At 52.5% G+C, this 18488-nt stretch overlaps 8 protein-coding genes and 1 non-coding gene across 9 annotated transcripts; 2 read left to right on the forward strand and 7 right to left on the reverse strand.

The window, feature by feature from the left end:
* Positions 1–1932: 1932 nt before the first annotated feature.
* On the reverse strand, positions 1933–3357 carry BP01DRAFT_286868 (histidinol-phosphate transaminase; the record flags this gene model as incomplete). Its single annotated transcript, XM_025571481.1, has 3 exons — positions 1933–2956; positions 3059–3214; positions 3272–3357. The coding sequence occupies 3 exons, from the start codon at positions 3355–3357 to the stop codon at positions 1933–1935; spliced, it is 1266 nt and encodes a 421-aa protein (XP_025435698.1).
* Positions 3358–3726: 369 nt separating this feature from the next.
* On the reverse strand, positions 3727–5860 carry BP01DRAFT_309644 (phosphatidate cytidylyltransferase). The gene is made up of 2 exons (XM_025572390.1): positions 5567–5860; positions 3727–5499 (listed from the first exon to the last, which is right to left on the reverse strand). Exons 1-2 carry the CDS (start codon positions 5576–5578, stop codon positions 3976–3978), a joined length of 1536 nt encoding a protein of 511 aa, XP_025435699.1. The 5' UTR covers positions 5579–5860; the 3' UTR covers positions 3727–3975.
* A 248-nt stretch (positions 5861–6108) lies between these two features.
* Positions 6109–9030, forward strand: BP01DRAFT_309646 (uncharacterized protein). Its single transcript, XM_025572391.1, has 4 exons — positions 6109–6308; positions 6366–6662; positions 6740–6849; positions 6901–9030. Exons 1-4 carry the CDS (start codon positions 6174–6176, stop codon positions 8876–8878), a joined length of 2520 nt encoding a protein of 839 aa, XP_025435700.1. The 5' UTR covers positions 6109–6173; the 3' UTR covers positions 8879–9030.
* Positions 9023–10072, reverse strand: BP01DRAFT_352275 (U4/U6-U5 snRNP complex subunit SNU23). The gene has a single exon (XM_025573908.1). It carries the CDS (start codon positions 9910–9912, stop codon positions 9256–9258), a length of 657 nt encoding a protein of 218 aa, XP_025435701.1. The 5' UTR covers positions 9913–10072; the 3' UTR covers positions 9023–9255.
* Positions 10073–10689: 617 nt separating this feature from the next.
* On the forward strand, positions 10690–11868 carry BP01DRAFT_3935 (F-box protein). Its single transcript, XM_025578241.1, has 3 exons — positions 10690–11216; positions 11293–11350; positions 11411–11868. The coding sequence occupies exons 1-3, from the start codon at positions 10790–10792 to the stop codon at positions 11469–11471; spliced, it is 546 nt and encodes a 181-aa protein (XP_025435702.1). The 5' UTR covers positions 10690–10789; the 3' UTR covers positions 11472–11868.
* On the reverse strand, positions 11749–13025 carry BP01DRAFT_3946 (uncharacterized protein). The gene is made up of 2 exons (XM_025578336.1): positions 12525–13025; positions 11749–12450 (listed from the first exon to the last, which is right to left on the reverse strand). Exons 1-2 carry the CDS (start codon positions 12818–12820, stop codon positions 12114–12116), a joined length of 633 nt encoding a protein of 210 aa, XP_025435703.1. The 5' UTR covers positions 12821–13025; the 3' UTR covers positions 11749–12113.
* Positions 13026–13230: 205 nt separating this feature from the next.
* BP01DRAFT_286119 (cytochrome P450) lies at positions 13231–15133 on the reverse strand (the record flags this gene model as incomplete). The annotated part of the gene is made up of 7 exons (XM_025571459.1): positions 13231–13627; positions 13679–13950; positions 14003–14250; positions 14303–14454; positions 14516–14707; positions 14762–14891; positions 14941–15133. The coding sequence occupies 7 exons, from the start codon at positions 15131–15133 to the stop codon at positions 13231–13233; spliced, it is 1584 nt and encodes a 527-aa protein (XP_025435704.1).
* Positions 15134–16091: 958 nt separating this feature from the next.
* On the reverse strand, positions 16092–16163 carry BP01DRAFT_t11. Its single transcript has one exon. It is a non-coding gene; the product is annotated as a tRNA-Arg (tRNA).
* Positions 16164–16452: 289 nt separating this feature from the next.
* BP01DRAFT_370376 (Zn(II)2Cys6 transcription factor domain-containing protein) lies at positions 16453–18453 on the reverse strand (the record flags this gene model as incomplete). Its single annotated transcript, XM_025576601.1, has 5 exons — positions 16453–17205; positions 17289–17672; positions 17727–18256; positions 18327–18328; positions 18386–18453. 5 exons carry the CDS (start codon positions 18451–18453, stop codon positions 16453–16455), a joined length of 1737 nt encoding a protein of 578 aa, XP_025435705.1.
* Between the last annotated feature and the right edge of the window lie 35 nt (positions 18454–18488).

Genomic DNA, 18488 nt, shown 5'->3' on the forward strand with positions numbered 1-18488 from the left:
AAGTCGATATGTCAGCGATAATGCGGTCTGCAAGCGTTCAGGTCCAGGATTGTATATTGTTATTATAAAGGTACTCCGCATTCGCATTTGCATTGCTTATATTGAGGGAAATGTCCACGGTGGGCACGTGCCCTCGAACTGGAGTCGGGGTGGGGAGTCCGGGGCCAAGACGAGGAGGCCCGGAGAATAAACAGCGTCCGAGGCCCAGACAGAGGTTATCGGAGGGCGGAGAAGGCGTTGATCGTGATCTTGTCTGCGTAACTGCTAAGACACAAAGACGACGGGAGATACCCTTTTGAGTAAGATCCCGACAGAGTATGAACATGACAACACTCTACCTCAGGAGTTGATCAGAGACAAGGTAAGGCAAGCGAGCGAGCGCAAACTCATCCAGATTCACCGCCGTTGTGACGTCGAACTTATTTAGTATCTCAAAGGAGACGTCCGCGGTCAACCGAGTGTTGCGTGTTGAGGGGGGGATTTCTAGGGGAGATTCCGGTTGCGACCGAGTCGCGCGTTGAGCGCCGCGACCAGTGGGCAGGGGGTGGAGGGCTCTGAGAAGATGACAATAACCCGAGGTAGCTGTCCCCATCGTGATGCCAGTCCCCGCCGGCAAACGAACCATGTTATATTCTCAGACCAGGATTCTGTGGACCGATGGGGTCAAGGCGTCCGATAAACTTCGCTGGCAGGTGAATAGATAACGCACTCAAACGGGGGTGGAAACTGGAAAGGGAGAAAGACGCCTGGGCCTTATCTTGGCCAAGGCTGGGTGAATGGAAATCGGGGGAAATTGGGACAAGAACGAGGAGTCGAAGCAATGGACCAGCCAGAGAAACGCGATAGAAACTAGCCTGGAGGATTGCACCATGGCGTTTAAGTCAACCAATTACTTGGGAAATGATAGGATGGCCGGATACGAAGCCCAGCAGCAGGTGGTCGCAAGCTTGTGATATGCCGATTGATATGCACATTTTGCCACCGGAGTTTGGGAGTTTTGCTTTTCCCTTCGTTTGTTTGCTGCATGTGGGCTGAAGCTGGAAATAAAGCTGGAAATTAAAGCTGGAGCTGAAGCTGGAGCTGGAGCTGGAGCTGGAGCTGGAGCTGGAGCTGGAGCTGGGAGCTCGTGAAGACTACTAGAAAAAGAGCAAGAGGAGTTGAGAGAATGAGACATTTCCTAAACCTGGCAAGTTGGGTCAAAGCGACACGAGATTAGCTTCCGTATGCAAGCAATTAATGTAATCGACAGAAACAGTGGCTCGAGGGATCGAAGATAAGTAAGTAGACCTGCCAACACGAGGGAAAAGGGCGATCCTTTCGATTTGTCTGCATACCCAGTAACTACTACCGATAACTCCCTCGAATGCAGCACAGCCTGGAATCACAACCAATCCGGAGTAGATCCCTGCACCAGTCAGGCGTCCTCTTGTCCTTTTGCATGAATCCTGGTCACATCTCTCGATGACCGTGGAAACCCGAGATGCCTAATAACAGCCATACGAGCCAAATCCTGGGTAGCAACCTCCATCGAAGCAGAAGCCTGATAGCACCTCCGCGTGATTCGTTCTACTCCTCCGGAGTAATTTACGGAAGAATGATTGTATCCCTGGGTTGTATGTTTGCGAGCCAGCGACTCTCCTGGTCCAGGCACAGATAAGCCCTATCTACGTGGTCTGCAAGCTGGTCAGGGGCAGAGCCAGAATTCAAGGAACTACCGACAGTATACGTTACGCTAGGAAAGTTAGACTGGACCTGCTTGGAAAGAAAAGAGCCAGGGTTTACATTGCGTTGCGTAAGTATGCATAAGCTGTAGGACCCAGGTAATTGTCCGCGATGAACTGGTATCTGTACATACATGTAAGCCAAGAGTAGTCTAGACCCCTCTATCTAGTCTATCCACAGTTATCTGCCTAGAATCAATTTCTGGCTCATCTATTCCCTCACGGATTGGATACTCTCCCCCTTGTGGAGGCCAACGAGAACAGCTCTGATCTCCTGCAAGAATCTGGTGACTTCCTCCTCCGTGCCTACGGTGATTCGGAGACAGCCCTCGCATCCGAGTTCCTTGCCCCGGAAGCGCACCACAACCCCACGCTTCTCAGCCATGGCTTCATAGGCCGCCTGGGCGATCACATTACTGGGCTTGCCGCCTTCACCGGCCGGCTTGTCTAGGATCTCCACCAGAAGGAAGTTGGCCGCCTGTCCGCCGCGGAAGCGCCCAATGCCGGGCACCTGCGGCAGTTCCTGCACCAGGCGGTCGCGCTGGGCGACAATCAAATCGCGGTATTTCTCCATCACAACCCGGTGAGTCGGGGACAGCGCCGCCGTCGCAAGCGCACTCGTGGGGCTGGAGATATTGTAGGGCGCTTTGAGGCTGTTCAACAACTTCGCGATCGGAGGGCTCGTGAAACACACGCCCAGCCGGATGCCCGCCAGGCCAAAGGCCTTGCTCAACGTCTGCATGACCGCCAGGTTGGGCCACTCGTTGACCCATTCGGCCAGACTCGAGCCCTCAGGCGCGAAGTCGATGTATGCCTCGTCTACTACCACGACCCCGTTCCACGTCGGGTGCTCCAGCACCTTCTGAATGTCCGACTTCTTAATGAGGTTGGCAGTGGGGTTGCCAGGCGAGCAGATGTACACCAGCTTGATCGATGGATCCGCCGACAGAGTCTCATTGATCTTGTCCGGCTGCAGCTGGAAGCCGTTGTTGACGTCCAGTGGTACCTGCACAATCTCCACATCATTGGTCTGTGCGCTGACACTGTACATGCCATACGTAGGGGGGCACGTCAGGATCTTATCCTTGCCTGGTACGCAGAAGCAGCGCAGGAGTGCATCGATCGCCTCATCAGATCCGACGCCGACGAAGAGGCTTTCCGGGCGGAGGGTCTTCTGGGTGTGGTGGTGGGTGTTGCGGAGATTGCAGAACAATTGCTTCAGTTCAATCTGGTGACTATTAAACGTCTTCTCTCAGCAATCCGAAAGCCTCCAAGTGATGCGCGGTAACGGTGCAGGGGGATTGCAGTTCGAGGGAGTCATCTCCGCGGAGACTTACGGGTCCGGATAGCGGTTCAATCCGAGAAAGTCGATTTCGGGCTTGGACGATCCAGTCGAATGCTGGAGAGCACCTTCGGAATCCAAGGCGAGACCCGGACCGTAGGCATTCTCGTTGGCGTCGAGCAAGACGTTCGTTCCGTCGTCCTTGTAGTCACTGACTCATTAGTCCGGTTACGGGAGATGTTTCCTGACAGCGAGGGGCAGAACATACTCTCGGGCGCAACGATAAGGTTGTAACTTGAGGATGTTGGGGCGCACGCATTTGGAAAGGTCAAAGGGGGAGTTTCGCGCAGCCATCTTGACGGACTGGTGATAGCGACAAAGAAGAAATCTCTTTCTGAAGTGGAAGAGAAAGTCGAGAGGAGAGAAGTGGCGGCGGGGGAAGGCAATCGGCGGAACCGGTGTCGGATGTGGGTTCCAGGCACCGCTTATATACTACATACACACTATGACTCCTTCCATCCTCCCGTTCAATGTACTAGTTAATGCTTGCTTGCTAGGCTATCATACCTCTCTGTAAATGACGAGTGACTCACCAGGAAAACCTCTTTCATCTAGCCTGGGATTTTTTGTATTGACTGCAATTTGTACTGGGTACAATACCTGCGCGAGGGGATCTGCGTGCCAAGGTAGTATTGAACAATGTATCAGCGTAGAATCACTATACTCTAACTGTATATTTATTGCACATCAAGTTTTCTATACATCGTCTTCATGTCGTCCTTTCTTCCGGTATCGGGGACCTTGAAGATATACTAGATACAGATGTCCCAACCGAAACCATATTCAATCACCAACGCCTCACTATGCCTTCAACCATATCCCCGATGTGTCTATATAAAACGTTACCCGCGCTTTGAAACAAGATAGCCCGGGGGGTTATATTGTGATGCAACAATCCGCGACATTCGATCCTTACTCTTTCTTAGTAGTCTTCGCCGAAGGGGCATCGGACGAGGCACTCTTTTTGCCTGACTTCCGGAACTTCTCAACCTTCTCCCAGAGGTAATGTACGGTCCTGCCAAATCCAGAAGTCACCAAGCCCTTGATGGACTGGACGGTACTTGGCCAACGGATGGTCTTGCTGATTGCCGCCTGCACTTCCTTTGGGAGCTCTTGGTCGGCGGCAATGCGCTGCTCGAATGGACCACCCTGCCTCCGGCGCACAATCTCATCACTGTCATTGTTCTCCTTCATCATCTTATTGAATTCCGCGCGCGGGATTTGATAAAGCGACTGGAACTGAAAGTACAGCTTCTCGCGGAAGGCGTCGGGAAGGCGGCGAACCATGTTGCCTCGCTTGACAGGGTCCATATCCTGAGTAAGCCGCACATTCGTGTCCGGGTCGTCAATCCAATCTGCCTGAGTACACCGAGGGTCATTGAAGGTCACATTGGGGAGATTCTCAATGAGTGGGGCATAGAGCCGTCTGAAGTTCGCCATTTGTGAGGAAACGATGTTGTTGACCTTGCGAGGGTCCTCTGCCGGCAGTGACATGCGAAGGTCGCCCATGTAACTGATTCCAGCAATGGTGCTGTACAGCTGAAACTCAGTGAACTCTGCGGGCAACAACAGAAGGGCCACGCGAACCGCAGACAGTAAGTTCATTTGGTTTGCTAGTCGCACTTTAGGGTGGTCGCGCAGGATCTTGACTGGCTTCTGTAGGCGACCAGCAATGTATAAGGTATCCCACTGGCTCAGATCCCGGCACAGGGTATCAATGTTGACCACACCATATTTGATTAAAGTGCCATTGACCGTGACGAAGGGGTTGAAGTATACACCCGCCCCGAATCGGTCCTGCACCTGCGACACCGCGTACGAGCCCAAAGAACCCAATCCGGAATAATGATCTCGGTGCTGGGCCAAATTCAATGAGTGCCAATGCTGTGTATAGGATACGCCAAAAATGAAGTCGATCATTTTGCCATTCCCCTGTTGCATGTTCTTGATAGCCGTTGGGGCTGCGGGATGACATTTACCAGAGCCAGGGGCACTCCCGGTCTGCTGAAAGACGCCTGATCCATAGGCGAAGGCGTACCGAATAGGAGCACGGAATTGCCACAGGATTTGCCGTAGAGCTTCCTTGAATTCCTGGTTGATTATCATATGTTGATTGACGCCAAAATCTTTTGATGGCAACTCCGCGAAATCTGAGATAGCCAGATTCGGGTTCACATCCCAGTCGCCGGGATCGGGACGTTGTGAAGAAGTGGAGAATGGTGCAGCCGACGAGGGCAGCAAGAGCCCATGGTCAGTCGTATTCAGGCATTGGCCATTACTTCTTTGAAGAGCGCTCCGGTTATAAGGCGATGAGAATCCATGAGAACTTGAGGCTGCGGAGGGATCATTGGAAAAAGAACGGAAGGAGCATGGACTTCGCGGTTTACTCAGGCGCAGGCGCACGTAGGAGCCTGAACTGTTATTCAGAAAGAGGTTCTATAGGCGAATGATATTAGGTATTAAGAGAGTCTCTCGGGAGCAAATCCAGTCAGACACTACTTACAGTGGCGCGCATTGTCGCGGTTTCCGGCAGGGAGAGAAAAGAGCACAGCGGGGGCTGTAAGTGTCGCACAATTCAAGGAGCATCAGAGTCACGGTCTCAAATCATGGTCAAAGGCAGCTGAAGAGATGAAAGGTACGGTAAGTGTGAAAAGAGATCAATAAGGACAATGATAGAATGGTGGTGAGAAAGAAGAAATGAAATGGAAGAGATATACAAGGGCCGCAACAACAATAACAATTTCAAGAATCGAAGCCGAGACAACTTGCGGACAGATGGGGGGACTTTTGGGGGGAGGAGACGGAGAGGAGACGGAGAAGAGGGAGTCCCCGTCTGACGTACTCCGGCCTTCCTCTGCTTCGGCTGATGTTCTCGGCCCTTCAAACCACGACAATTTGGGCTCCGGATGAGGAAACTGCCCGACACCAGCCACAGTTCAATAAATACCAGCCACAGCTTACGCCTCCGGCTCATCACGTGGCTTGCGCTTCTCCGCGGCGCGTTCCCGCCCACCCAAACAAGGCTGTAAACAAAAGAGGGCGCTTGTTGAGCGTCGCATTTTGAACAACCTTGATAGACAGTCCGTCTCAATGTCATAATATCTTCAGTCATGGCTCAGGAAATGGAGACATTTGCCGCTCGTCTCTCTAGTTTTGATCGGGTCTTGTACCCTGAGCAACGGAGATCATCCCTCACGTCCGCAGAGCCTATTGCTTGGCCTCACAGTAGGCCATCACCAGCAGAGGTAATTCAACCAGGTATCCCCGCCGGATTCCCGATCGCTGATCTCCGCATCCCATAGCTTGCGCATGCAGGATTCTTCTATCATCCCTACGAAACGAATCCGGACAATACGATATGTTTCTTGTGCCGGAGAGCGCTAGACGGCTGGGAGGAGGAGGACAACCCAATCACGGAGCATTTGAAGCATGCGCCGGACTGTGGATGGGCTGTCATGATGGAAATTCAAGAGCACAGTTCCAATCCCGCCGAGATTGAAGATCCGACCAGCGAGCGCATCGTACAGGCAAGACAGGCTACCTTCGGCGAAGCATGGCCTCACGATGGAAAGCGGGGCTGGACATGTCAGTCAGACAAGGTATGAGCTTAGGTCTCCTAGCAATGCGAGCGCGACAATCGCTGTTATACCGGCAGCACTGACATGCTGCTGTATAGATGGTTGAAGGCGGATGGTACTTTTGCCCGAATGAAGAGAGCAACGACCTGGCCACTTGTGCCTATTGTAAATTGTCGCTCGATGGCTGGGAGCCGAAAGATGATCCATTGTACGTCTGACTCGCTCTTTCTATCTTTGCAATGGCTGACTCGTGTGTTAGCGATGAACATTACCGTCGGTCCTCGGACTGTTCTTTCTTTGTGTTCGCTCAACCTCCTACTACCAAGAAAGCAAAGAATCCCCGCGCAAAAAAGGGGCGAGTCTCAAAGGCGGCCCGTCTCTCGACCCAGTCCACTCTCTCAGAGGCACCTGTGCCTGAAGTTGACGATTCAATGGACCAAAGCGCTATATCTCAATCAACCACGAAATCCAAGTCGTCAAAAAAGTCAACCAAGTCCAAGTCTAAATCTAAGAAGAAGGACGAGCAAATTGATCTGGGAAGCCAAATGGACATGGACAGCACATATCAGAGCCAGCCAGAACCGCCTAAGGCGAAACGCACCCGAGGCAAGAAGAGAACAAGTGAGGACCTCGTCAAGGATGAAGTAAACGTTGAAGCAGAGGTAGAGCAGAAACCCGAGCCCCCAGCGAAGAAAAGAGCAACCAAAACACGAGTTAGTGCTCAACAACAGGAATACGAGGAACAACCCGAAGCCGTCACAGAAAGTGTGCCTCTCGAGGAGTTCCGTGAAGAGGAGAAACCGAAGAAGGGTCGCGGTACGAGCAAGAAGAAGACTGCGACCAAGAGCCGAAATGTGTCCGTTGGTTCGACGACATCTAAGGTTCCTGCTGCGTCCGAGGAGCCCCGGGATCCAGAACCTGAAACAGTAGTTGAGGCCCATTCAGAGCTCGAAAAGACTAACGTCGAGGCGCCTATCGAGGAACCAGCACCGAAGCCGCCCAAAAAGTCGAAGTCCAAGAAGAAAACGAAACCGGCCCCAGAGCCGGTTGAGCATACAGAAGAGCACAGCGTGGAAGTCGAGCCTCAGCCTGTTGAGGAGCCAGAACCACAGCAGTCACCGAAGCCTCAACCGCCAGTTCAAGAATCACGGCAAACGAGACGTTCGAGCAAACGGCAGAGCGCGAGAAACTCGACTACTGTCAAAGCTGAACCTCAAGAAGAAGGGCATCAGGAAGAGCTAGAAGAAGATCAGCTTCAAGAATCCGACATCTCCAGTCAAGAGCAAGTTAACAAACAGAGACATGAGTCGTTTGTGTCTGTAGAAATCGCGGCGAGGGCTCCAAGCAGGGAACCTGAGGGAGAGGCGGAGGAAGAGGATGGGAAGATGAGGCTTAATAGGAAGGAGTCGACCGAGAAGCAGAAGAAGTCCAGGAAATCAGAAGAAGGCCCTGCCGAGATTACTCAAGAAGAACATGCTGCAAGCGAGATCGAAGAGACGGTTCTTGACATGGATGGCCAGACGCTTCTGGGACAACCCGAGCAAGAAGAACCACAAGTGCAGACGCCTGTGCAGCAATCTGCAAGACGCAGGTCATCGAGAGTCCCTCCTAAGACTGTCGAGAGATACAGTGATATCCCGAAGGAGAAACAATATGCGACGTCACTCGTTGAGTCGCGCAACTCACAAGGCCACCCGAGGTCAGAAAGTGCCAACCCAGACGATGAAAGCGAACAGGAACCAGAAACCTACTCGCCTCTGCCATCGCCGTCCAAGACTACTCCTTCGCTGTCGCCTCAATCATCTGATGCCGAAAACCACCCTCCTTCTCTAAAGCCGTCACTAAAACCACCTACATCTCGACTCTTTGTTCCCTCACCCTCTAAGCAGCAGGCAGCCCGGATCCCATTTGCCGCCAGTACACCCTCGCCGTCCAAACGGGCTGCGAACACGGGCTTTCTCAACACCACGCATCCGTGGATTCCCATTGATATCGATTCTATTATTCTGGCTGGCAAGAGCGATACGGAAAATGTCGACTTCTCCGATATCTTGAACAGCACTAAGGGCGAACTGAGCAGTCTAGAGAAGAAGATGACAGTCGAAGAATGGATCAGGTGGAACGCACAGAATGGCGAAGAGAGACTCAAACGCGAATGTGAGAGGTTGGTTAGTCAATTCGAGAAGGAGGGTGCTCGGGCGATGCGCGTGTTGGAAGGTATTGAGTGTATGGATTGATTGGTGTCTAACGGGTACAAACGGTCAGGAGTCTTTGGGATGGATCATGGGCAAAGGGCTTTGGTTACTTGATTCTCATGGGGTTTTTTCTGTTCTGTTTTCTTGAGGGGCACAAATCTTCCAGCATTTTGTCACATAGAGATGCGGTCCGTAACGGTTGTGCTTGTGTTATTTCTGACATGGATATCATCAATGATTTATAAATGTGGCTGGATAAGCAGAGTTCAATCTCTGGGAGAGATAGAGAGCCGTCAACCTGAATAATTATAACGCCGTGGGTATACTTGAGCTTCCAAACAACACTTCGCCAGCATGATCCGCCCGCCTTATTCTTGCCACCAAAAGACAAAAAGAACCCAAGAATCACATATGCCTGTCTATGCGATGATCCCTAATCGGCCCTCCCAGCCCTCGTCCTCCTGTTTCACCCCATTCTCCCCTCCCTTGCGCCTCTTCTCATTCCGTTTCCTCCGCTTCTCCTCGCGCTCCTTGGCATCCAGCTCCTCGCGCTCCTTCAACCGCTGCCCGAGATCCAACTGCCAGGCGCGCCGCTCCTCCTCCTCGCGCTCTCTCTTCCGGTGTGCCAACATGCGCAGCCGCATGCGCACATCCTCCACGGTGGCCACAGCAACCTCCCCGCTCTGACCCGTCGCAATCAGATGCTGCTTGCTGTTCAGATGCTCCACCAGCTGCAGATTATCCTTGAAGGTGAGGTCGCAGTCAGCACAGTAGAACCCCGCGCCGCGGCCGCGCTTGCCCACCGCCGACCCCGCCGCCACCATGGTCGTCTTGCCCACCATGGAGGCGACGTCCAGCCGCTGCGTGCGCGAGGTCGTCGCCTCCAGCGTGCTGTAGTCGACGGGCGCGTGCCACTTCTTGCCCAGCAGCTTGGCCTCATACCGCGCCTTGGCCTCTTCTTTGCGGCGCGTCTCATCTGCTGCGGCTTTTTTGGCGTATTCGTCACGGTCCCATGTCTTGCGGAAGGCCGTGTCCGAGGCCGGGGCGCCGCCGTAGGCGGAATCTTTGTTGCTCATTTCTGGGGTGGGTTCGTTTGGTTGGGTGTAGCTTTGAGGAGATTGAGTCTGAGTGGGTGGGTTGTTTGTAGAGGGTGGGTCGTCGAAGTGGTTGTATTGATAGTGTGGTCGAGGAGGGTTTAAGGCTCTTGTGGTGAATTTCGACGATAATGACGATAATGGATTGATGAAGTACGGATAACTAAGTAGATAGTTGCTGAGGCAAAGACATATCGGTAAGGGCAGGCGGTGTGAGGCAGCACTGAAGCGGGGAAGCTCTGTTTGACGTGTTTGAATGTTAATGCCGGTTGTTGCCTGAATCGCCAGCCTCCCTTATCGATTAGCCTCTTGTTGTCACATACTACCAACTCCTCTAAAGATACACACCCACACCATGTCTAGTACTCCTGACTTTGCGGTGCTGAGGAGCCACTCACGACTCAGTGCAGTCCGTCATGAATTGAGTTACCTGCTGCCTCTTTCGCTTCAGCTAATCGGAGCTTGTGATAATCTGCATGGATCGACAGTTCCTCAAAATAGCACAAGCAAACTACTACTCCACCGACCCAGCATTCCTGTTGCCTATCCATCACACTCGGATCAGCCACACTGCTGTGCAAGTCTTGATCGCAGATCGGCAGGCAACAACAATGACCACAAGCTATATATAAGGGAATCTAATCGCACAATATACTAGCATATATCAAAATCAATCAGATCTTCAACACAGAATTGGCGAGCGCTGCAATCCGCAATCCGCAATCCAGCCATTGCCCACTTGAAGAAACCCCGCAATTTTTTTTTCCATATACATACTACATACTCAAAATCCGCGATAGCAACAACCATATAGCCCCTCCAATTCATCAAGGAAGCCCCACCATTGCACTATCTCATCATGAACAATATGGACACCAAATCCCCAAGTAATCAACCTCCCATCACCCTCATGGACCTCCCCAATGAGCTCCACCTCCAAGTCGCGTCCTACCTCTCCTACCCCGACGCGCTAGCCCTGAAACACACCTGCCGCCACTTCTATTCGCTCGTCTACACGGGCGTGCACCTCAAGGTCGACTGGCTGGTGGAGCGCTTCGAGCGCAAGCTGGAGTGTCCGATGGAGAAGTGCTCGTTCCGCACAGACGAGTCGTTCTGCAACGCGCGCGTGCGCCGCATCATGGAGCGCCGACGCCGGCATCTCGAGTGTCTGCGGTCTCCCCGCGGGTGTCTCGTCATTGACGGGGAGACCTGCCAGAAGGATCTGATTCCGATTTGGTTGAAGAAGCGGGACCGGCTGCAACGGGCGAGGTCTTGCGGGTATGAAGGTATGTGCTGCGCTCGCTCTTCCTATAGTCCGAGGGACTTGTCGAATGGAGGGATCCTAACGTGCTACACTGACAGTTCTCGTTATTGGCTTGATCTTCCTTGTTTTGAACTTGCTATGGTATATGGCTGGGAGGTATGTTTGCTACTCCCTAGGGTTCATCTCTGACTGGACTAACTGGGTGGACTTGGCTAGGCTTATTCCACTCTTGGACATCGACTTCGAAATACTGCCTGCTTCACTTCGTTCACCGTGAATGGCCCTGTACACCAACACCGTCACGACCCCCTTTTATGCTTTTGCCGCAATGACCTCGTTCTATTGGCGCTCGATCACATTCCCCAGCAGCTGGCTGCCGATGACTCATGTTTCCAAAGATCACGACACCTGATAGATACCCTTTCCCCTCATTCAGCTGAATAGACTCTACCCACTCTCAGCTTCTCCTCGCCGGACGAGGAAGATGACCCTACCGATACTCCGTGCCCAACCTTCTGTATATATTTATACTAAACCATTCAATCTCAGAAATCGTCTTCACCCAGAAAATCGTATTCCATCCTTGGGGAGCACCTTGGAGATAAACCCAGAAATAGTAACTCACCAATGACACCAAAGCGAGGCCAAGCTTTGCACCCTCAAGCACATTTTCTAGAACATCGCCTCTTCAGATGAGCACAGTTCCCATCACTACGCAGAGAGCATAGATATATATGCCTTGGGCCATTGGAATAATATCACACTCTAAGCTCAGAAGCTGACCAAGGCTCCTGTAAACGAAAAACCCAGCTTACACGAGGTCTAGACCAGCGATATCAACTCTTCAATTCTCCCTGCTCTCTCCCCCAATCAAGAGCTCCCCTCAGATCACACCACCACCACAAGCACCCCGGCCGCCCTACGGGACTACTGGCCCTAAGCCCTCGGCCATACTCGGCGATACTCGCCCGGATGTCCGAAGCCCTGGAAAGACTGCTGCTCTCCCTTCCCCCGGGAAAAAAAAGCTCGAACCCGATTCCTGACGACGACTGACGAAGACGCTGATGGTCATCATTGGAGATTCATGGTAGGCGGTGATCGAGGGGTGTCTAGTGGCTGCTGTGGAGTCTGGTTCAGATCCTGCTGCTGTAATGGTGACGGGAGCAAATTTGACGGCCGGGGGCTGCAAGAGAAGAGAGAGCTGGTGGTTGCTACAGTTGCGAAAGCGGGTTGCGAGTGCCAGTGCCAGTGCACCGCATCATACCAGTGCTGCTGTTGATGGCTGCGAGGGAAGGCTGCAAATGTTGCGACGGCTGCAGATGCTGTGGGGGGAGGGTGCGAATCGAATCCTGTTGCCATTGCTGTTCGCACCGGTTGTGCCAGCGCTGCGACTGTGAGTGAGACTGCTGTGAGCCCCGTTGTAAGTGGGTCGTTCGTGCTGACCATGCCAGCGCCGCCCCAACCCCCTTGAGTCCTGATGCGGACGCCGTTCGTACCAGTCATACTAGAGCCAATGCGGCTGCAGCTGGTTCTGATCCCGGCGCTGCTGTGGAATCGTCTGCGATGGTGGGGGGTGCCTGTAGCTGCGGGATCTGTTGCGAGCGCCATCCGTGCCATCCATGCCATCCGTGCTGCTCGTACTGTTCGTACTGTTCGTGCCTCCCGCTCCAGCGTTGCATATGCTGCACCTCGTGATGTCAATTCACTCTTTACATGACATCATCTAGTAGGGTAGATGGTGGAGGGAGAGCTATGCCTTGCCACGGATCGGGTGTTGGACCTCGAAAGCTAGGAAGTTGTGCGACATGGGTTTGTCTGCGTGCTTTGGGAACTGGATATGATTGCGAGGGGTCTTTCCTCTCTGGCTTGAAGAGTCTACTAGTACACGATTCGGATGCCTGGGAGAAGATAGCAGAAAGCAATTTCAAATTTCTGATATTCTCTTGTCCAATTTGAGTCATAGTTTGGACTTTTGTCAAAAGTGACGTTGCTGCTTACGTTTTGTGGTGACAATGACGCGGGCTCCCTCAGTCACACTAAGAAGCTACCCGATTCAACTCCTCCGCATGACTCTTTTCCCACCGGTACTTTGTCTCCACTGCCCGGATAAGTGCCTCATGCTGTTTTTTTCTAGGCTTGATGCTAATCTCGTACGGTGCCGGGTGACTGATCACTCCGGGCAGAAATGCCGGCTTCAGCTCAACTTCTTTGCCGTCTCTGATGGGCTTCGCGAAGTTGAACACGGCTAGAGACTGCGCTATAGTAATATAAGCGGTTGCATCTGCGATAGTTCGCCCAGGGCACACGCGTCGCCCGAATCCAAATGCTAGGAAATGCGGGTCACGCTCCGGACGGTGGTCTTCGGTTTCAAGAAATCGCTCGGGTTTGAAAGCGCCTGGGTCGGGATAGGTGGCTGGATCATGCAAGAAGGCCCTGGATCAAGTCAGTGTCAGGAGCAATCAGGAAGGCTCATATAGAACTCACCAGATGTTGGGCAGAATCTGAGACCCCTTAGGGATGTAATATCCACCCCATGTATCCTCCTCAGTCGACTGATGCACGAGGCCCATTGGCACGACTGGATGCCAGCGGAAGGCTTCCTTCACTACAGCCTGGATGTATGGAAGGTTTTCGCGGTCAGCGGACACGGGGAGACGATCTGTGCCCACCACTCGGTCTATCTCCTCCTGTGCTTTCTTTTGTACTTCTGGAAACAAGGCTAGGGCGAGGAAGAAGCTCCCTAGAGTGGAGACAGTCTGTAGCGATTCAGTATCTTCACTCTGAGACTCAAAAGCAGCGAGAACTTACTGTGTCAGATCCTGCTCCATACAATGTCGCTGCAGACCACTTGAATGTCGTCTCTTGCTCGGTCCCGGGCTCGGGGATGCCGTTTCGTTCAAACAGCTCGGATAGAAACGATGGCACGTGAGCATTGCGTGACATCTGGTCGAGAACGAAGGCATAGGGCTTGGCACTTATGGTGTCCGCAGCCACGCGGAACTCTTTCGCCGTCTGGTGAAACCCACCCCCAGGAAGCCAAGCTGGTATGTATTTGACTATGTGTGCCAGGTCAGTATTGGCACCATGGGATGAAGCAGGGGTACTCACGAGCAGGAATGAAGTCGACCAGCCACATGCCTGGAGTAACAGATTTGCCAAACTTGTCTACGCTATCATTCGCAATCTCAACGAAAGGATCCCTTCCGTCTCGTTCAACGTTGTAGCCATATGCGACTTTCAGGATAACACCCCCAGCCAACCTATCTTTATTAGTTCGGTTTGCAAATCTCTCCCGGGTCTCAGCATTCGGTGTCAACTTACTTCCGGATATGAGCAATCAAATCCTGCGGTGCGTCGAGCGACCGCAGCATGAAGCGCCCTACCTCGGCCTCCTGGACCCTATTGAAGCGAGCGACAGAGTTCACGGATCCGACTTGTTTGTGCAACAGCTTTCGATGGACCTTCAGCGTGTCTGTGTATGCCATGGCACTGGTAACATCACTGTAGCCGGACCTGGGCCAATTATCAGTCCCAATCTACGTAGTGTACTATCTTTTGTAAGCTCACATATGATTGAATTGTCCCTGCGGCCTGCTGGAATGTATGGCTGAGCGCTTCTCCAGCAATTCCACGGCGATCTGCGCCTCATTGATAATGATAAATGTCTCTCCAAGGACTCTGGTGGAGCTGATTGGGCCTAAGTAGGTCGTTAGTTATGTCACAAGTCGTAAATCTCAATTACGCACCATATTGCTCCTTGAATTTATGCCAGTGTACCCAGTCCAGTCCGCCAGAGGGAGGAAGGTCGAGTAGATTTCCAATGAGGGGCTTCCGTCTGGGCCCCGGAGGAAGTGGTGCTGGGAGCTTCCTGTGGGTCAGAATGACTTTGATTAGGTACGCGCCAACGAGCGTGGCGACAATTTCAAGTAGGTGAAGCATGGTGCTGTGCAGTGTGAAAATCCAATGAGGTCTGTGCAGAGTCTTGCGAGTCCTGTCGGAGTAGAGACGGTGCTGCTGGCACTTATGGCTAGAGAGGTGGCGGTCCTGGCGAGGTTGCTATCATCATCGACTGTCATCATGATTAACTTGCAGTTAATCTGTTTGAGAGGTTTGAGGGTATTTTGGCAGAGCTAAATCTCAGCTGCAGTCCCGCTATGTCGTCTGGGTTTGCGGACTATCAGCTCAACTAGGCAACAGTCACACTGCGGCGCGATGCATCGGCTTCACTCGGCTTCACGGGAACCATGAGGGACAGGGGTGGCATTGGTTGAGGGTCTGTTGGCTAGCGAGATGGATGGTCGCCATCCACAGGATGACTGAAAAGTGCGAGCTGGAGACCGGAACCTTTATCAATCCCACGGATTTAGAGCTATGCAGTATCATATACTAGGAAGAACTGCTACCCTTCACATGTGAGACATGGCGGCCATCTCGCTTCGTCCTGCCTCTCATGTTGGGCAAACGCCGGAGGTGAGGGGTTGAGGGTGTTTGGTAGATCAGCGTCAAATTAAGCAGCGGTGATTTGACCACCCTTGTGAGATTCTCAGCGAGCGGTCATGTCATAATCCACCGGACGGGATTTGGTAACAAGGATCCAAGCTGAAGAGCTGTAGGCCGATTGTAGACGGGATCCCGAACTGGCCACTCAGGCTGAAGTGTTTGGAGACGTTACGGAACACACCAACACACCAGTCAGACGACAGTGAGATGCAGGTAGACTTTGACTTTGTCGGGAAGGAGGTTGATGAGTGGTAGGGAGTGCATTGTAGTTCGGGAATTTGTGAAGTGTGGTTGATGATGGAAGTATGAGAAGTGGCTGAGTTGATCTCATTCGGATCAGGAAGGAGAGTTGAGTCTCGACGGGAGGAGAGCCCGGGATGTCGGGGAAAAAAAGTATTGACCTACGCAGGGCTCGAACCTGCAATCTCTTGATTCGTAGTCAAGCGCCTTACCATTGGGCCAGCAGGCCTTGCTGTGATTAAATTCAGCATAAATAGGTTTATATTAATATACTACCACAGGAGCTCTCCCTGAGTCACTCCGCAGCTTTTGTGTTCTCAGTATAGACGATTTTGTGTTGCTTGAACACCGAGGGGGTGCAGTAGACTCGAAGATCATGCTATACGCAAGCTGCTGCCAATACCCTGGACCTATTTAGGAGGCTAAGCTTCGTACCAATCGAATACGTAGCTTTGTGGTACTGTTGGTTTCCGTTGCTAATTGCTCATTGTATATTTTGATGATCCCTATTTACCATGCTAGACGTCCTCGGTATTCAGCATCACAGTCATGGCCTGTAAAGGTATATTGGCATGCACCCTGCTATCCTGACCAATCGTCAAAAAGACCTGCCTCCCAACAGTATCGAATTCAGGATATGCATAGGTCAGTCGCGCATTTTCAGGCACCTCAGAGCACCGAGAGATGGTCCCGTGCCGACCGACGCCGTTCTCCGATATCAACTTCACAACCGTGGCAGAATCACGACAGTAATCCAAGCTACCCTCAAGTGCGACTTTCTCCTCCAACGCGATGACCTTTTCTGCAACAACTGCACAGACGTGACTATTGAAAACACCTTCCTGGCGGGATGCCGATCGCAAAATGTCCACAGCCTCCCGGCGGATTACTGGGTCACGACACAAAGTAGCAACATCGTAAAGGGAATCGATGATACCCAGATCGAGCGAAAAGCTCGGATTCAGCGGTGGCCGACTTGAGGGCGAGTCTGGTGAGTGAGCCGGAGACATAGACTGGGCGCCATTGCCGCGAGAGATCTCCACAACCGAGGCGGCCAAAGAATTAATCTCTTTGAAGACCGCATTATATCTATCCCATACGATAGACTTTGACAAGCCCGATTTGTACTGGTCCAAGAGTAAATTGTGCCTGAGCCGATGAATCTGCAAGATTTTCAGGCCGGCCTGTTCCCTCACGGTCAAGCATAGGCCCCGAGCTTGCTCGAAGCAATCCAAAGCCATGGACCACATCTGCAGCAGAACCGTATAGCGCTGAATTAGGTCCGCAGGATCATCCGCACTGCCACTACTTGCCATAGCATTAATCAAGGAGTGATACTCATGCCTAAAACTACTGTTATAGAACTCGTATATGTCGCGCGCTTCCGCAAGGGACGAAAAGCACGGTGGTATGTTGACGGATCCAGATCCAGTCCATTGCAGGGAAGTCGAGGAGGGATCATCCTCTTCAGCTCGTGTCTTACGAAGGCATTAGTATTCGTTCCAGACCAAGAGCAACCACGCGGCAGGTACCGAATATCACTCACCAGTGTAAAGGCCTGCCTGTGCAATCTAAGCAGGAGCACCCGGAGATTCTCAATCTCAAGGCTCGGTACAGTGGATGGTCTGAGGAACGGGTGATGATATGTCCCGGTGCTAGGGTCGTAGGTTACCTCACCGAGGATCTTCACCCCACTGCGAATATGATTAACCGCTGCCACATAATGGCTGGACATGATCTTCACTACTAGTCAACCACTGAGACCCGAACCTCAACCACGTCGGAAACATACCTCATAGCAGACGAAAAGCACTACAGAGATAAGGCATACATCTACCGTGAGCCTCCCTTCATGGGTGCCGCTCCCATGTAAGGACAGGCTGCTGCCGGAACTCGAAGGACTCAAGAGGGCCCTGATCGCTTCGAGGTACTCCCTCAAGGCAAAAGCATCGTGTCCCTCTCGACTAAACCAGAAGCCGGGGATCTGTCGGTCATTCTCGAAGTTCTCATGCAAGGCACCGAGAGCGACCAGCGCGTGCCAAACAGGCTTCTCATACTGACTGACCTGCAATACTGAGCGGCTCCACAGTTCCGATCCACAGTAACCCGCTAAGGAGAATACGGTCTTTTCATAGAAGAACTGGAACGATCGAACTTCTCGCTCGCTTCTCGCATGCATAAAGGCTGCAAGAGAAAGCGTAGGCCGTGGAAGGGAAGTATTCGTCAGGGAAAGGGTATTTGTGCCATAGCCGTCACACTTACGGCCCGTGGAAGTACACCGTAAGCAGCTCGGCCTGGTCTCGTCGCATTTGATCCGTCGCTCTGTAGTAGGAGAAACGATCAGCCAGTCGATTCAGCCACATCTCCCTCGTAAGAGCGGAAGCCAGCTCACTCCTACAAGCGTATGTTAGCTGGAGTGCCTGGCGCCAAGAGATGATGCGAGTAGCTCACTTGCATGTCAAACATCCCGACTTGGTCCGTGTCCTATATGCTCTCTGTCGCACTTGCGGAGTCGACATGGTGAGAGGCCAAGAGAATGACCAAGCTAACCAAT

Source organism: Aspergillus saccharolyticus (genome assembly GCF_003184585.1).
Source record: "Aspergillus saccharolyticus JOP 1030-1 unplaced genomic scaffold BP01scaffold_1, whole genome shotgun sequence".
Classification (NCBI taxonomy): Eukaryota; Fungi; Ascomycota; class Eurotiomycetes; order Eurotiales; family Aspergillaceae; genus Aspergillus; species Aspergillus saccharolyticus.